Here is a 16,659-nt window from a genome sequence, read left to right on the forward strand (position 1 = left end):
AGGGTAGGGGGGAGGGTGTGGGGGGGGAGGGTGTGGGGGGGAGGGTAGGGGGGGAGAGTGTGGGGGGAGGGTAGGGGGGAGGGTGTGGGGGGGAGGGTGTGGGGGGGAGGGTAGGGGGGGAGGGTGTGGGGGGGAGGGTAGGGGGGGAGGATGTGGGGGGGAGGGTAGGGGGGAGGGTGTGGGGGGGAGGGTGTGGGGGGGAGGGTAGGGGGGGAGGGTGTGGGGGGGAGGGTAGGGGGGGAGGGTGTGGGGGGGAGGGTAGGGGGGAGGGTGTGGGGGGGAGAGTAGGGGGGGGAGAGTGTGGGGGGAGGGTAGGGGGGAGGGTGTGGGGGGGAGGGTGTGGGGGGGAGGGTAGGGGGGGAGAGTGTGGGGGGAGGGTAGGGGGGAGGGTGTGGGGGGGAGGGTGTGGGGGGGAGGGTAGGGGGGGAGGGTGTGGGGGGGAGGGTAGGGGGGGAGGGTGTGGGGGGGAGGGTAGGGGGGAGGGTGTGGGGGGGAGAGTAGGGGGGGAGAGTGTGGGGGGGAGGGTAGGGGGGGAGGGTGTGGGGGGGAGGGTGTGGGGGGGAGGGTAGGGGGGGGGGTGTGGGGGGGAGGGTGTGGGGGGGAGGGTAGGGGGGAGGGTAGGGGGGAGGATGTGGGGGGGGAGGGTGTGGGGGGGAGAGTAGGGGGGGAGAGTGTGGGGGGAGGGTAGGGGGGGAGGGTGTGGGGGGGGAGGGTGTGGGGGGGAGGGTGTGGGGGGGAGGGTGTGGGGGGGAGGGTAGGGGGGGAGGGTGTGGGGGGGAGGGTAGGGGGGAGGGTAGGGGGGAGGGTGTGGGGGGGAGAGTAGGGGGGGAGAGTGTGGGGTGGAGGGTAGGGGGGAGGGTGTGGGGGGGAGGGTGTGGGGGGGGAGGGTAGGGGGGGAGGGTAGGGGGGGGAGGGTGTGGGGGGGGGAGGGTGTGGGGGGGGGAGGGTAGGGGGGGAGGGTAGGGGGGAGGGTAAGGGGGAGGGTAGGGGGGGGGTGTGGGGAAGAGGGTAGGGGGGGAGGGTAGGAGGAGGGTAGGGGGGGAGGGTAGGGGGGGAGGGTAGGGGGGGGAGGGTGTGGGGGGGGAGGGTAGGAGTCGGAGTTCCAGAGACGAGGGCGAGGTCTCATTTGCAAGAGTGACCAGTGCCACACAAGTGGCAGAAGCAATGTCGTCAGAAGAAAAAAAAACACGAAAGTAAAAAAAAGTAGCGACGTTGAACCGGCGAACAGAGAGCGGGGAATAGCGCAGAGCGCACGAGTCAAAAACAAAATGAAATTGATTTCCAGTAACAAGAGTCAGCCCGGACAAATCACTTTTTTTTTTTAAACCCATTCGTTTAATAATAAAAAAAAAAGAAAATCTGGATTGAAAATGATTTCTTTCGCAGCTGCTTTTTGTGTTTGGTGTGTTGTCCTTCCGCCCTCCGCCCCACCTCGGCACCTCCGATTAGCTACGGTTGGCTACGTATGGTGCGAAAGAAGTTCAACACGGACATGTGACTCGTAAGACGGTGGTCACCGCATCGCGTGGCGCTTTCAGATGCGCTTCTGCGGCCGTCTGGAACGCTCTCCCCTTCCGATATTAGGAAGCCACTGGAGCCATGCACGTTTAAATCATCGTCTAGATGGACAAAATCATTGATGTTAGAACTGCTTTTTGTGTTTAGTTTTGTTGCCCATTCCCCCGCACCTCCGAGCGAACTCACGGAGCGCTCATCCAGCAATGCCACAGGCGAGTAAAAGATGATTCATTGGATCGATTGTCTAGGACTAGAGGCGCCGTGGAGGCGAGGGAAATTCTATCTGCCTTGCAAACTGCAAAAAAATAAAAAATAAAAACCTCAAGATACGGTACATTAACACCGTGCCCTGTAGACGGACACTCACGTAATGTGGGGGACATTAGATTGATATGGAATCTAGTTTTATATGTATATCGTCGCATTTTATTTCAACGTCGGCACTCAGCTGGGCCTCCCACTCCACTGCGTAACGAGGGCATTGTGACGACACTTCGTGTCAGCCAATCATAAAGCCGGTCGCCGTCGAGGGAGGCAGCCGACTGATGGTCGGGACACGTGGTGTAGAGGAGGAGGAGGTTGTGATGATGGGTGGGACACGTGGTGTGGAGGAGGAGGAGGAGGTTGTGATGATGGGTGGGACACGTGGTGTGCAGTGTGGAGGAGGAGGTTGTGATGATGGGTGGGACACGTGGTGTGGAGGAGGAGGAGGTTGTGATGATGGGTGGGACACGTGGTGTGCAGTGTGGAGGAGGAGGAGGTTGTGATGATGGGTGGGACACGTGGTGTGCAGTGTGGAGGAGGAGGATGGGTAAAGCAACTTGGAGGTTGTGAATAGGAGGTTGTGATGATGGGTGGGACACGTGGTGTGCAGTGTGGAGGAGGTTGTGATGATGGGTGGGACACGTGGTGTGGAGGAGGAGGAGGTTGTGATGATGGGTGGGACACGTGGTGTGCAGTGTGGAGGAGGAGGAGGTTGTGATGATGGGTGGGACACGTGGTGTGGAGGAGGAGGAGGTTGTGATGATGGGTGGGACACGTGGTGTGCAGTGTGGAGGAGGAGGAGGAGGTTGTGATGATGGGTGGGACACGTGGTGTGCAGTGTGGAGGAGGTTGTGATGATGGGTGGGACACGTGGTGTGGAGGAGGAGGAGGTTGTGATGATGGGTGGGACACGTGGTGTGGAGGAGGAGGAGGATGGGTAAACAACTTGGAGGTTGTGAATAGGAGGTTGTGATGATGGGTGGGACACGTGGTGTGCAGGGTGGAGGAGGAGGAGGTTGTGATGATGGGTGGGACACGTGGTGTGCAGTGTGGAGGAGGAGAATGGGGTAAGCAACTTGCAAGTTGTGAATAGGAGGAGGAGGTTGTGATGATGGGTGGGACGCGTGGTGGAGGAGGGGGAGGGAGGGAGGAGGAGGCCAGGTCACCGAGATGGGCGTTGAGTGTCACCCAGAGGTCAGCGACCAAGGGGACAGCCCTAATATGACGACGATGGTGACTGTACGAGTGGATGTGCGTCTGTTGAACTTCTTTCGCACCATACGTCGCCAACCGTGCTAAATCGAAGGTCGCACGGGGGGGGGGGGGTAAGGGTAAGGACAACAAACTCGACACGACGACGAGGACGTGTCGACCGTGCGACAAGGGAGACGCCTGAAGTCACCACGTGGTGTTGACCAGCGTGGTGAAGTATGGTCAAACAACCTCGATGGCCAGGTCTTCATCCAGCAGTCGATTGAGAAGGGGCGATGGGAGGTTTTGTGTATCTGTAGCGGTACACGCATACAAAGACAAAGATCCCCCGTATAGCCTGTGACAGACTGTTGGGGCAAGTGCTGTTAGCGAGCACCTATGAAGGCCGGAACGGTACGCGAGGGCGTGGGTGGCCAGCAACCACGCCCGACCGCCTTTGTCTCCCCAGTGGCGATGTTTTTAGACACCGCACCAGGTACTCATTTGAGGCTGAGTCTACCTAAGCGAGGCCCAGTATCGGTTCAGATAATCGCCACTGGTGTTGGCCGTGAACGGGAATCGAACTCGGGTGGCGCCGGGTTCCGTAGCAGAGCGCGCTAACCGCTACACTGCTGCTCCCCACACACGCACACACACACGTACACACACGTACACACACGCACACGCACACACGCGCACACACACGCACACACGCGCGCACACGCACGCGCACACGCGCACACACGCCAACACGCACGCACACTCATTCACAATTATTAACACTCCTACCACACACACACATTCCCGCACGCACAGTGAATACTCGCATTTACATAAATTTCCATGTCGGAGCTCACCAAACACACAGATGCACTTTCACAGTCGGCAAGCGGGCAAGCACATAAACAATGAGGGCACACACACACGCACACACGCACACACAAAGACAAAGATCCCCCGTATAAACTCTAACCGGCTTTTGGGGCAAGTGCTGTTAGCGAGTAGCAGCACCTATGAAGGCCGGCACGGGACACGATAGTAACTTGAAAACTTTTACCAGTCAAGGCCCGCGCCAAACCAAGTGGCTTATCACGTGGACACTTATAGCAGCCAAATACTCTGAATGCGTGACGTTGTTACTCAATGTGGAGGGAAAAAGTGGAGGACCCGATAAAAAAATTCCACACGACCACGGGGAGAGAGACACGCAAACTCCAAATATACAGCAGCAGGCTTCAGGGTCGGAATCTCACCCACGACCTCCTGCATACCAGGCGAGGTAGTTAACATCTCATAGCCACCGTGATGATGATGAGAGAGAGAGACACGCAAACTCCAAATATACAGCAGCAGGCGTCAGGGTCGGGATCGAACCCGCACGCAGGCTCACACACTCACACAGGTATATCACACGCATACATACACACACGCATATCACACAGGTACACACACACACACAAGTACGCACTCACACACACACGCGAGCTTGCTAACACGCACACAAAGTGCACAAACTTGTCAGTCATACGCATCTGCAGCCAGTAATTCGCGTCTCTGACGGGCTACGGCTCTTTGGCAAAGCAGACGGCTTCTCGAAGGCCCCAAAAGAACATTCGTATCTCCCACCGGGGCCGCTATTTATACGGAGCAGAGACGAGATAAAAATATAAACACGAACGATGGCGAGCGACCGGCAATGGTAGTGGAGTTTGGTGCGATGCACCACGGCCGAGCGGGAATCGTTGCTCCAGACACTCGTGGGAGAATCGCCGAGAGTCCCAGGGGCTCTCGCTCAAGAGGGCCCTGCCCGCCAGGGCTGGCCACAAGGGGGCTGGGGGGCGCGCTCGCGGGGGGGGGGGGGCAAATCCACCCCCTGCCCCCCCCCCCCCTCCTCCTCCTCTTCGCCCACCCCGACACTTTTAAAATTAAGTCGAAGTATGGCTTCTGACACCGTGACCTCGAAGAGTGGGGGACCCCCCCCCCAACCGAATCGCGGCTCTCCCCCCTAACCCGCAAAGCGCGGGACCCAGAAGGGCGGCTCCGGGTCCTGCCCCTACCCCCCCCCCACCACCACCACCACCTCCTCCCCTCTTAAACAGCCACGATGTCCGTGCCGCACGGCGAGATTGGTCTGCACGACGCCAAATAGTCGGACGAGGGGCTGAAGTTAAAATCTTTGGCTGCCCCCCCCCCCCCCAGCTTTGCGGGCTGTCGTTTAGAAAAAAAAATCTTAAAACTTCAATAGACGTAAATGTAAAACGACGACATTTGGGCAGGGAACCACGGGACACTGTGGGATGTCTTGGTGACGGACGCAATGACACAGCAGTTGAACAGCGTTCACTAATAACTCAAGGGGGGTAAACACTTCATGGACGCAGTTTACTCCATCACCTATTTTGTTTGTTTAAGTCAGAATGTGTTGTTGTTGTTGTTATCGTCTTGCTGTGTCTGTGTGTGTGTACAAGTGGCTCTGCGTGTGCGATGCGGCTCTCTAGAACTAAACACTTTGGTTTTTTCGGTAAAGTCACGTCGGGGGGAAAACTAAATAAAATAAATTAAAATGAAAACAATTAAGTTGTTTTAATTGAGTTTTTTCGGTAAAGTCACGTAGGTAAAAAACTTAATAAAATGAATTAAAATGAAAACAATTAAGTTGTTTTAATTTAGTTTTTCGGTAAAGTCATGTAGGTAAAAAAACTAAATAAAATGAATTAAAATGAAAACAATTAAATTGTTTCAATTTAGTTGTTTTCATTTGAATTTATTTTATTTCGTGACTTCACCGAAAAAACCAAAGAGTATGGATTCTTGCTGTCACGAACACTTCAAATCCAGAATCTCTGGAACTATTTTGGCCAAAGATAAAACAAAACTGAACAGATGTCTCGCGCTCGTGCAGGGCTGCCCCCCGTAGTGCAGCGAGGGGGGGGGGGGTGATGCAGTGATGCACAGGGGTCGGAGGTCAGGGCGATTTCTCATTCGAGATTGTCGTCTGCCCGCCTCCCACGTCAGTGTCTCGCTGTTTCGGCTGTTTCACGTTGCACGCGACGGCAAAGCTCTGCACGACATGTCGCCACGGTGGCTAGGAGATGTTGACTACCTCGCACGGTGTACAGGAGGTCGTGGGTTCGATCCCGACTCTGACGCCTGCTGTGTATTTGGAGTTTGCGTGTCTCTCTCTCTCTCATCATCATCACGGTGGCTAGGAGATGTTAACTACCTCGCCTGGGATGCATGACGTCGTGGGTTCAATCCCCAGCCTGAGCACATTGAGATCCGAGAATTGAATGCGCATTATAAATTTGAATTATTATTGTGTTTGGAGTTTGCGTGTCTCTCTCTCTCTCTTGGTATTCGCCGGGTTTTTTTCCTCCGGGTCCTCTGGTTTTTTCCCCTCCACACATCTAAGGATCAAAATCACGCGTTTAGAGTATTTGGGTGCAATAAATGTCCAAGTGATGATAAGGCCACCGCTTTGAGCCATCGTTTACGATTGCCAGGTCGATTCTGAAAAAGAAGCTAATAGCTCAGTGGGCTTTACATGGTAAGATAAAATAGAGATATAGTTTCGTTTTATTTGCATATATATTGAGCGATTTGTTTACCCCTCCTGTACTTTGCGCTACTATCGTTGCGTTTGTTTTTGTTGTTGTTGTAACGTTCTGAGCTGCCCCGACTGGAACATCTGTCAAAAAGAGCTTTTCAGCTCATCGGATTCCTCCTGCAGTATAAAACACATTCCTGCGGAGGGAGCTGGTAGGAACACGTTGGGTTGCTCGGTCAATGGCCAGGGTCAACGGCGGCGTGGTGTATTCCGCAAATATGCCCGACTGAGGGCGGGCACAAGCCGGCGTGAGTAGGATAAACGTTGAGTTTTATAAGGGCACCACGGGGTGACCAGCCCCTCCCCCACCCCCCCCACCCAGCCCCACCCCTCCCACCCCCCACCCAGCCCCACCCTCCCCTCCCCACCCAGCCCCACCCTCCCCACCCAGCCCCTCCCCACCCTCCCCACCCAGCCCCTCCCCACCAAGCCCCTCCCTCCCCATCCAGCCCCTCCCTGCACGATGGACAGACGGACACAATAATCCCCTGTGGGCTGGTGTAACCAGGAGCTTCCTACCAGTATTAATTAATATTTAGCTCAGTGGCCCTGACCTGGTCGTGGTAGTGGTGGTGGTAATACAAACTTTGTTGCTTAATAGTTTAGTTGAGTTACGTGTGGACAGCGGTGGGTGATCGAGCTCGCGATTCTGCCCGTGACACGTGGCTGGGTGGGCGAGCTCGTGGCGACTGTTGTTGTTGTGGTTGCCCATCGGTGCGATGCCTCCACAAGCTGCGTAGAGCAGCCACACCTTAACAACTCTGGCACCTCCCAGTTCAACCAGTCCACACAACAAAGGCTCAGTCCTAGCAGCGGCTTCAGCCGCACCAACCTCACAACAATAATAATACAAAACTCCGATCCAGGTGCCTACCCTGGCTCCTCGCCCCCCCTTAACCAGTATATATACAAGGACGGGTCTCTTAGAATTTCTCTTTACTTGATACAGCAATCGTGCTGTGACGGTTCCACCTGAAGACGGAAGCTTGTGTTGCCTCCGAAACGTCGTGATTTTTATTTTACTTTTATTAATTTAAATTGTATTTTTTACCTACGTGACTTTACCGAAAAAAACCTAAGAGTTTGTCTGCGTAGAGCAAACCAAACAAAGTTCCGACCGACGTGTCGTTCCTCGTTCTGCCTCCGAATTAAATGCCAGGCATGCCCCCCCCCCCTCTCTAGTGGTCTATTGTGGGTCATACACAGCGTATGACACGATATATATAGAGAGAGACTATTTAGAGAGAGTAGTAGTAGTATGAATCAAGCTATTCAAGTGGCCTTACTGCTCTGTGTACTTTGAGTGTCTCGCACGGGGTGAGATTTGTGCATTTCATCAGAGCTGCAGTATGTATATATTTAGGGGAGTCTTTCTGGTTTAAGTCTCTAATGATGACATTACATCGGAATTTGGCATACATGGTGGAGGTGGTGGCGGTGATGGTGATGGTGGAGGTGGTGATGGTGGAGGTGGTGGAGGTGGTGATGGTGGAGGAGGTGGTGGTGGTGGAGGTGGTGATGATGGAGGTGGTGGAGGTGGTGATGGTGGTGGTGGTGGTGGTGATAATGACGGTGGAGGTGGTGGCAGTGATAGTGGTGGTGGAAGTGGTGGTGGTGGAGGTGGTGATGGTGGAGGTGGTGATGGTGGAGGAGGTGGTGGTGGTGATGGTGGAGGTGGTGGAGGTGGTGATGGTGGAGGTGGTGATGGTGGAGGTGGTAATGGTGGAGGAGGTGGTGGTGGTGATGGTGGAGGTGGTGGAGGTGGTGATGGTGGTGGTGATAATGACAGTGGAGGTGGTGGCAGTGATAGTGGTGGTGGTGGAGGTGCTGGTGGTGGTGGAGGTGGTGATGGTGGCGGTGATGATGATGGTGGAGGTGGTGACGATGGCGGTGACGGTGATGGTGGAGGTGGTGATGGTGGCGGTGATGATGATGGTGGAGGTGGTGACGATGGCGGTGACGGTGATGGTGGAGGTGGTGGTGGTGGAGGTGGTGATGGTGGAGGTTGTGGTGGTGACGGTGATGATGATGGTGGAGGTGGTGACGATGGTGGAGGTGGTTATGGTGGCGGTGATGATGATGGTGGAGGTGGTGGTAATGGTGGCGATGATGGTGGAGGTGGTGGTGGAGGTGGTGGTGGAGGTGGTGACGGTGGAGGTGGTGGTCGTGGCTGCGATGCTGCTGCTGCTGAGGGCAGCGTCAGCGAGATGCGCGCGAGCCGTGGGGGAGGCTGCCCGGGTCACCGAGACGAGCTGCAGACTGGGAGCAGCTCGCACTCGCTGCTCGAGCCGCAGGGCCGCCGCCAACGCCGCGGCGGAGACACTTCCCTTACGGGAGGGGAGGAGGAGGCGTGGGTACCCTTCACGGGAGGGGAGGGGGAGGAAGGGGAGGAGGGGGAGGAGGAGGAGGGAGGAGGAGGGGGAGGAGGAGGAGGAGGTGGAGGAGGAGGAGGGGAGGAGGCGTGGGTTCCCCTTCACGGGAGGGAGGAGGAGGGGGGAGGAGGAGGGGGGAGGAGGAGGGAGAGGAGGGGGAGGGGGAGGAGGAGTGGAGGAGGCGTGGGTCCCCCTTCACGGGAGGGAGGGGGGGGAGGAGGAAGGGTGGGGGGGAGGGGGGAGGAGGGGGAGGAGGAATGGGAGAGGGAGGAGGAGGAGGAAGGGGAGGAGGGGGAGGAGGGGGGGTACCCGACCTGCCACTGCGCATTCCGCCTGCCCGCCCGCCGACGCCTCGAGGTTGTGGCTTTCTTTGGCACGGTCCGTGCGACGTTGCCAAGAAATGCCCAGCGCGCCACTCTAAGAATAAACGATTCAACCAAATTTATTTTTACTTTACCAGGGAAGGTCCCCCATTGAGATGCGATGTAGTTTTCTTTTTTCAGATGTGACCTGGCCGTCGCTAACGATAGCTCAACGAAATGAGCTTATCATCATCAGCAGCATCATCGCGTGGAAATGTATTGCAGCCGAATGCTCGGAAGACGTGGCGTTGATTCTCCAACGTGGAGGGAAAAACCGGAGTACCCGGAGACAAATCCATGGAGAGAGACTTTTTGACTTTTAAACAACTTTTATTGCCGCCAGCAGCAACAGCACTGGAGGAGATTCCGATATGAAATACACAAAGTCACCAGCAAACAAATGAAATTAAACGCTACAAATCCACGCGCTGTGGCGCTAAAAGCACCGCGCACAACACGAAATAAAGCCACGTGGTGGTGGTTGTGGTCATCGCGCACGCCACGGTGACGAGCGAGCGCTTCAGAAGGTGAACACCACGAGGGTGCCGTCCACGCTGGTACAGAGAGGGGCTTTTCCGGCTCCCCAGCGTTCGAAGAAGACGCGCTGCACATCACCGACATGTGTGTGGTACATGGCGTGCTCCAGCCAGAGCCGCGCCTCAAGCAGGCCCCAACACTGGAAGCACAGCAGAGCGAGAGAGACAGGGGTCAGGGTTGGGATTGAACCCACGACCTCCTGTATACCTGGCGAGGTCGTTAACATCTCTCCACCGTTGTCCCCCCCTCTCGCCCCCCCCCCCCCCTGGTGGCGAGAGGTTCATAGACGGAACCGTGAATTCCTCACTACCACTGCCACATTGAGTTGTGTGTTCGCGTGTGGAGCGGTGGTGCAGCGGTTAGCTCGCTTCGCTAACGATGCCGTCGACCCCAGCCAGGTTCGATTCCCGCCTCACGGCCACCACCGAAACACCGGTGGCGATTATGAGGACCGAACCTGGGCCTCCCCTAAGTCGACTCAGTCTCAAATGAGTACCTGGTGCGGTGTGTAAACATCGCAACGATGGGGACAAAGGCGGCCGGGCGTGGTGTTGGCCACCCACCCCCTATCGCCACGGTGGCTAGGAGAATAAGAAATGATTTTGCTGCTGTAAATTTCCACGCCATAAGCCACTTGGTTGAGCCATCATTTGTGGCCATGTCGCTTCTGAAAAAGAAGCTAATATCTCCGTGGGCTTGAGCTGGGAAGATTTTCTTTTTTTTAAGGTTAGTGTAAATATATACATATTTTTTTTTTAAAGCAATTTGCTTATATTATTGGTTCTTTCGGTAAAGTCACGTAGAAGGGAAATAATAAAATAATAAAAATAAACCTTTATATTTATTACTTTTATTATTTTACATGATAATGAAACTGTATTATTATTTAATTATTTCCCTTCTACGTGACTTTACCGAAAGAACCAAGAAGATGAATCCCTGCACTCACGAAAGCTTTAAATCGAAATTCTATTTGCTTATCTTTCCTCTACTTTGCACTCTTTTAGAATGTTTGTTGTCGTGACGTTATGACCCCCCCCATCCCCCCCTACTGGACATCTGTGATAAAGAAATAAAAGCGCTTCACAGCTCATCGGATTCCTCCTCCGCTATAAATAAACAGCCGGAGGTTCTGAAAGTGAAAATCCCACCACCTCTCAAATGAGATTCTGCACGTGTTAATATCAGCCCTCGACAGGGGATGGGGTGTTTAAATAGCGTGGCGTGGTAACACAAGCATGCCCCCCCCCTTCCTCCTCCTCCGTGTGTGAGCCCCCCCTCCCACCCCCGGGTTTATATTTCGCTGGCGGAATGACTCCACTTAGCCCGGCACGCGAGAGAGAGGAATTCGAAATAGTCTGCATGGCTACTTAAATATAACCGCGCGGACAATTTTAACGATTTACACCCCAGCCACTGCCCCCACCTCCCCTACCCCACCATCACCACCACCACCACCCCTACCCCACCATCACCACCACCACTATCCCACCACCACCACCACCCCTACCCCACCACCCCTACCCCACCATCACCACCACCACTACCCCACCACCACCACCACCCCTACCCCACCACCACCACCGCCCCTACCCAACCACCACCACCACCCCTACCCCACCACCACCACCCCTACCCCACCACCACCACCACCCCTACCCCACCACCACCACCACCACAAATACCACACCACCACCACCCCTACCCCACCACCATCACCACCACCCCTACCCCACCACCACCACCACCCCCGACCCCACCATCACACCCCCCCCCCACCTTCCCCCTCCGAGATGTAATCCATGCTAAGGAAGTCCGGTACAAGCAAAGAATGTTGACGGTCGTGGTGGTGGTAGTGGTGGTGTGAGGAGTGGTGGTGCAGCGGTTAGCGCTGCTGCCCTGGGAACCCGGTGACCCGAAATCGATTCCCGCTCACGCCGAATTATCTGAACCAGTCCGAGGCCTCCCTGTAGGTTGACTCGGCCTCAAATGAGTACCTGGTGCGGTGTGTAAAAACATCGCCACTGGAGAGACAAAGGCGGCCGGGAGTGGTGCTGGCCACCCACCCCCCTCGCGTGCCGTGCCGGCCTTCATAGGTGTTGCTACTGGCTAACAGCACTTGCCCCAACAGCCTGTAAAGGCTATATGGGCGATATTTGTCTTTGTGAGAATGCTCTCCAACTACAAACAAACAGCGCCCGTGGTGCTGCCAAAGCCGCCATAAGTCGGCCACGTTTGTTGTTCGTCACGTGACGACTGCTTTATCAATCGTGGGCGCCACGGTGGCTAGGAGATGTTAACTACCTCGCCAGGTATACGGGAGGTCGTGGGTTCAATCCCGACCCTGATGCCTGCTGTCCATTGGGAGTTTGCGTGTCTCTCTGCCCGTGGTCGCGTGGATTTTTCTCCGGTTCCTCCGGGTTTTTCTCTCCACATTTAGAATCAACAGAGTATTTGGCTGCTAGAAATCTCCAAGTAATGATGATAGGCCACCGTCGTTGAGCTCTTTCTTTTTTTTTTAAAGTGGCCTTCTTCCCTCTCTAGTTTGGGTCGGTTGCCCCCTGCTTCTGGTTTTGTTTCCTGCTTTTGATGCATTGCGCATTGGGATCCTGGGATGGGATGCTCAATTATACATTGCAATGATGATGTATTCTTACGGTCGTTTGTGATGCCTGGGTCGCTTCTGGAAAGGAAGATGCGTCGCAGCTCAAGTGGTCCTTACGTGGTTAAAACAAACATACAAAAAATCATTTTACGATTTTCAGTCGAGAGTTTAATTGGATCTCGTCGGTTTGTCCCGGCTCGGTGTGTGTGCAGGGACCACGTGTACCACGTGGACCTGGACAACGCGCACGGCGAGGAGATCCCCAGCGAGAAGGTGAGGTGGGGGTGGGGGGGTGGCGGTGGCTCTTCGAGGCACGGCGGCCGCCCTGGTCAATACTACGGCGGGCGGCTTTAGAGTTAAAATAAAACATTTGAAGATTTGTTTTTGTATATATATAACTCATTGGGCCTTACCTGGTGAAATAAAACAGTTTCTAGTTTTAAATCAGTGGTTTCTTAACCCAGGGGTTGCTTGGAGATGCCCTTTCTGGGAGTGCGAGACGTGACCAGATTTAGAAGGTAAATCATCGAAACACAAATTAAGCGCGGGGCACGCAAGTACAACTTACTTTGTGTCATCAATCCCCGTGTTTTAATATATTGTAAAAAAATTACGGTTGACAACCAAAGGGGTGCAAGGCTGCAGTAAAGGTGAAGAACCACACTGGTTACCATGAGTTTAGTTTACAGGCTGAGTGCTAAACTAATGGAGATCATGAGAGAGGCATGTTGACATCGATGCTTACGATTTGTTCGCCAGACGCTGACCTGGAAGTCGAAAGCAACAGACAAGGACATCTGCACCATGAAAGGCAAACAGAAGGTGACGCGAGACATGAGCTGTGTCAAACCTACACCGCACCACACACAACACCAAAGACAAATATTACCCGTGTAGCCTTAACAGACTTAGGGGCAAGTGCTGTTCGCGAGCACCTATCAAGGCCCTGAACGGCAAATGATGGGGTGGGTGGCCAGCACCACGCCCGGCCGCCTTTGCACCCCCAGTGGCGATGTTTACACACCGCGCCAGGTACTATTTTTTTTAGGTTCAGTCGACTTAGGGGAGGCCCAGGACCCTACAACCTGAGTTAGATTCTGGTCCACGACCAACGTTGGCTCTGGGCTTCCCCTAGGTTGACTCAGTGTGAAATCCATGCCCCCCTACCTCGGCCCACGCCCACAGGACGAGTGCCACAACTTCATCAAGGTGCTTCTCCCGCGCGACGACGGCACCATCTTCGTGTGTGGCACCAACGCCTTCAACCCCATGTGCCGCGTCTATCGGGTGAGTCGGTGGCTCTCTCTGTGTGTGAGTCGGTGGCCCTCTGTGAGTGTGAGTCTGTGGCTCTCTGTGTGTGAGTCTGTGGCTCTCTCTCTGTGTGTGTGAGTCGGTGGCTCTCTGTGAGTGTGAGTATGTGGCTCTCTGTGTGTGAGTCTGTGGCTCTCTCTCTCTGTGTGTGAGTGTGTGGCTCTCTGTGTGTGAGTCTGTGGCTCTCTGTGTGTGTGAGTCTGTGGCTCTCTGTGTGAGTCTGTGGCTCTCTCTGTGTGAGTCTGTGGCTCTTTCTGTGTGAGTCGGTGGCTCTCTGTGTGTGAGTCTGTGGCTCTCTGTGTGTGTGAGTCTGTGGCTCTCTGTGTGTGAGTCTGTGGCTCTCTGTGTGTGTGAGTCTGTGGCTCTCTGTGTGAGTCTGTGGCTCTCTCTGTGTGAGTCTGTGGCTCTCTCTGTGTGAGTCTGTGACTCTCTGTGAGTCTGTGGCTCTCTCTGTGTGAGTCTGTGGCTCTCTGTGTGAGTCTGTGGTTCTCTGTGTGAGTCTGTGGCTCTCTGTGTGTGTGAGTCTGTGGCTCTCTGTGTGAATCTGTGGCTCTCTGTGTGAGTCTGTGGCTCTCTGTGTGCGAGTCTGTGGCTCTCTGTGTGAGTCTGTGGCTCTCTGTGTGAGTCTGTGGCTCTCTGTGTGAGTCTGTGGCTCTCTGTGTGAGTCTGTGGCTCACTGTGTGAGTCTATGGGTCTGTATGTAAGTGTATGGTTCATGTAAAGTCTACGGCTCGTATAAGTCCATGTAATTATACGGCTCATGTAAGTAGATCTAATTATATGGCCCATGTAAGTATATGGCTCATGTAAGTCCATGCAATTCTGTGGCTCATGTAAGTAGATCTAATTATGTGGCACATGTAGGTCTATGTAAGTCCTTGGCTAATGTAAGCGCACGCAAGTCTGCGGGCACGTACGCGCGTACCTACGTAAGTGTGTGCGTGTGTGTGCGCGTGTGTGTGTGCGCGTGTGTGCGCGTGTGTGTGTGCGTGTGTGTGTGCGCGTGGCTCAATGTAAATCACGTCCAGGCCGTCGGGACGCGCGTTGGCCCAGCGCCCCGTCCCGTGGAGGGTTAATCGGAGCCACCCCGAGCTCGCGGCAGCTCCTCGCGATGCGTTCCGCTGCCCCCCCCTGCCCCCCCCCCCTCCGGTCGTTAACCCGTCGACTTGCGGAAGTGGCAAATCTGACACCGCACGGGCGGTGATTGACAGGCGCCGAGTGCGCTGGCGCTCGGCGAAGAGGCTCACACACGCGCAGACGCACGGACGGGCGCTCACACGTGCTCACGAAGATCCCCCGTGTAGCCTTAACAAACTGTAGGGGCAAGTGCTGTTAGCGAGCACCTATGAAGGCCGGCACGGCACGCTAGGGGGTAGGTGGCCAACACCACGCCCGATGTTTGCACATCGCACCAGATACTCATTTGAGGCTGAGTCGACCTAGTGGAGGCCCAGGACCGGTTCAGATAATCGTCACTGGTGTTGGCCGTGAACGGGAATCGAACCCGGGTCGCTAGGTTCATAGCGCAGCGCGCTAACCGCTACACTACCGCTCCCCACTACACACACAGACACAGACACACACACACAGACACACACACAGACACACACATACACACACAGGCACCGCCACCGCCACCGCCGTCTTGCGATCCACCTCCCCTCTCCGTCTTGTGGGAAGTATTTTTACCGAGTGTCGCTCGCGTTTCACTCTCTCCGCTCGCGTGCGAAGTGCCACGCGCACGCGCGCCCCCTTGCCCCGCGGAGAGCTCCCCCCAGACATCCTAGCGGCGAGCGCCACCTCCTCCACCTCCTCCACCACCACCTCCACCTCCTGAGAGGCACCCCGGAGCGACGCGAGGCCTCGGACCTGGCGTCATTAGAGTTGTTAGAAACGTTCGGCACGTCACTCGCGCTCTCCATGGCGCGAGGCCGTCGCGACGGAAGGTGCCGTCAGGGTCGCGGTGGCGGCGGCGGTGACGGTGGTGGTGGTGGTGGCGGTGGTGGCGGTGGTGGTGGCGGTGGTGGTGGCAGCGGTGACGGTGGTGGTGGTGGTGGTGGTGGCGGTGGTGGCGGTGGTGGTGGCGGTGGTGGTGGCAGCGGTGACGGTGGTGGTGGTGGTGGTGGCGGTGGCGGTGGTGACGGTGGCGGTGGCGGTGGTGGCAATCGGATCTCACCCAGGGGATCGGACTCAGCTTCTCGGCTGTGCTGCGTCAGTGTCTCTGACGTGGCTGTTGTGAACGCACTTAGAAAACAAAAAAACACCACCCAGACCCAGGGCTCAAACGCGGTGGGGTGCGGTGCGTGTCGCCGTGGTAACGCGGTGCTTTGTCGCCGTGGTAACGTGTTGCTTTGTCACCGTGGTAACACGTTGCTTTGTCGCCATGGTAGCGTGTTACTTTGTCGCCGTGGTAACGCGTTGCTTTGTCGCCGTAGTAACGCGGTTCTTTGTCGCCGTGGTAACGCGTTGCTTTGTCGCCGTGGTAACGCGTTGTTTTGTCGCCATGGTAACGCGTTGCTTTGTCGCCGTGGTAACGCGTTGCGACGTCTCCCCCAGTTGCACGGCGAGCGGCAGGACGCGTCGGACGGAGCGGGCGTGGCGCGCATGGAGGGCGACGAGATCAACGGCATGGCCAAGTGTCCCTACGACTCCAAGCACAGCAACGTGGCGCTCTTCTCCGGTGAGCCTCCTCCTCCTCACCCCCCCCCCCCCGCTCAGTCCCTCGACCTCCACGTCGCCTCGTCACGACGAGCCACGCGGCGTCGTCGTCGTCGTGCTCTTCGCTCGCCCCCCACCCGCACACTGTGGTCCACACGGGACGGATTCACTCCCCGTGATCATTGTCACTCTCGTCGTCGTCGTCGTCATCATCGACGTCGTCCTCGTCGTCAT

At 56.0% G+C, this 16,659-nt stretch overlaps 1 protein-coding gene across 1 annotated transcript in view; it reads left to right on the plus strand.

Moving 5' to 3' along the window:
• The window catches only part of LOC144950867 (semaphorin-6A-like), a 144,812-nt gene that overhangs the window by 89,222 nt on the left and 38,931 nt on the right, over window positions 1-16,659 (plus strand). Inside the window, 4 exon segments of the mRNA XM_078881018.1 lie at window positions 12,669-12,729; window positions 13,216-13,278; window positions 13,642-13,743; window positions 16,324-16,447. Of these exon segments, the coding sequence (XP_078737144.1) occupies window positions 12,669-12,729; window positions 13,216-13,278; window positions 13,642-13,743; window positions 16,324-16,447 (350 nt within the window).

Source organism: Lampetra fluviatilis, chromosome 59 (genome assembly GCF_964198595.1).
Source record: "Lampetra fluviatilis chromosome 59, kcLamFluv1.1, whole genome shotgun sequence".
NCBI classification, from domain to species: domain Eukaryota; kingdom Metazoa; phylum Chordata; class Hyperoartia; order Petromyzontiformes; family Petromyzontidae; genus Lampetra; species Lampetra fluviatilis.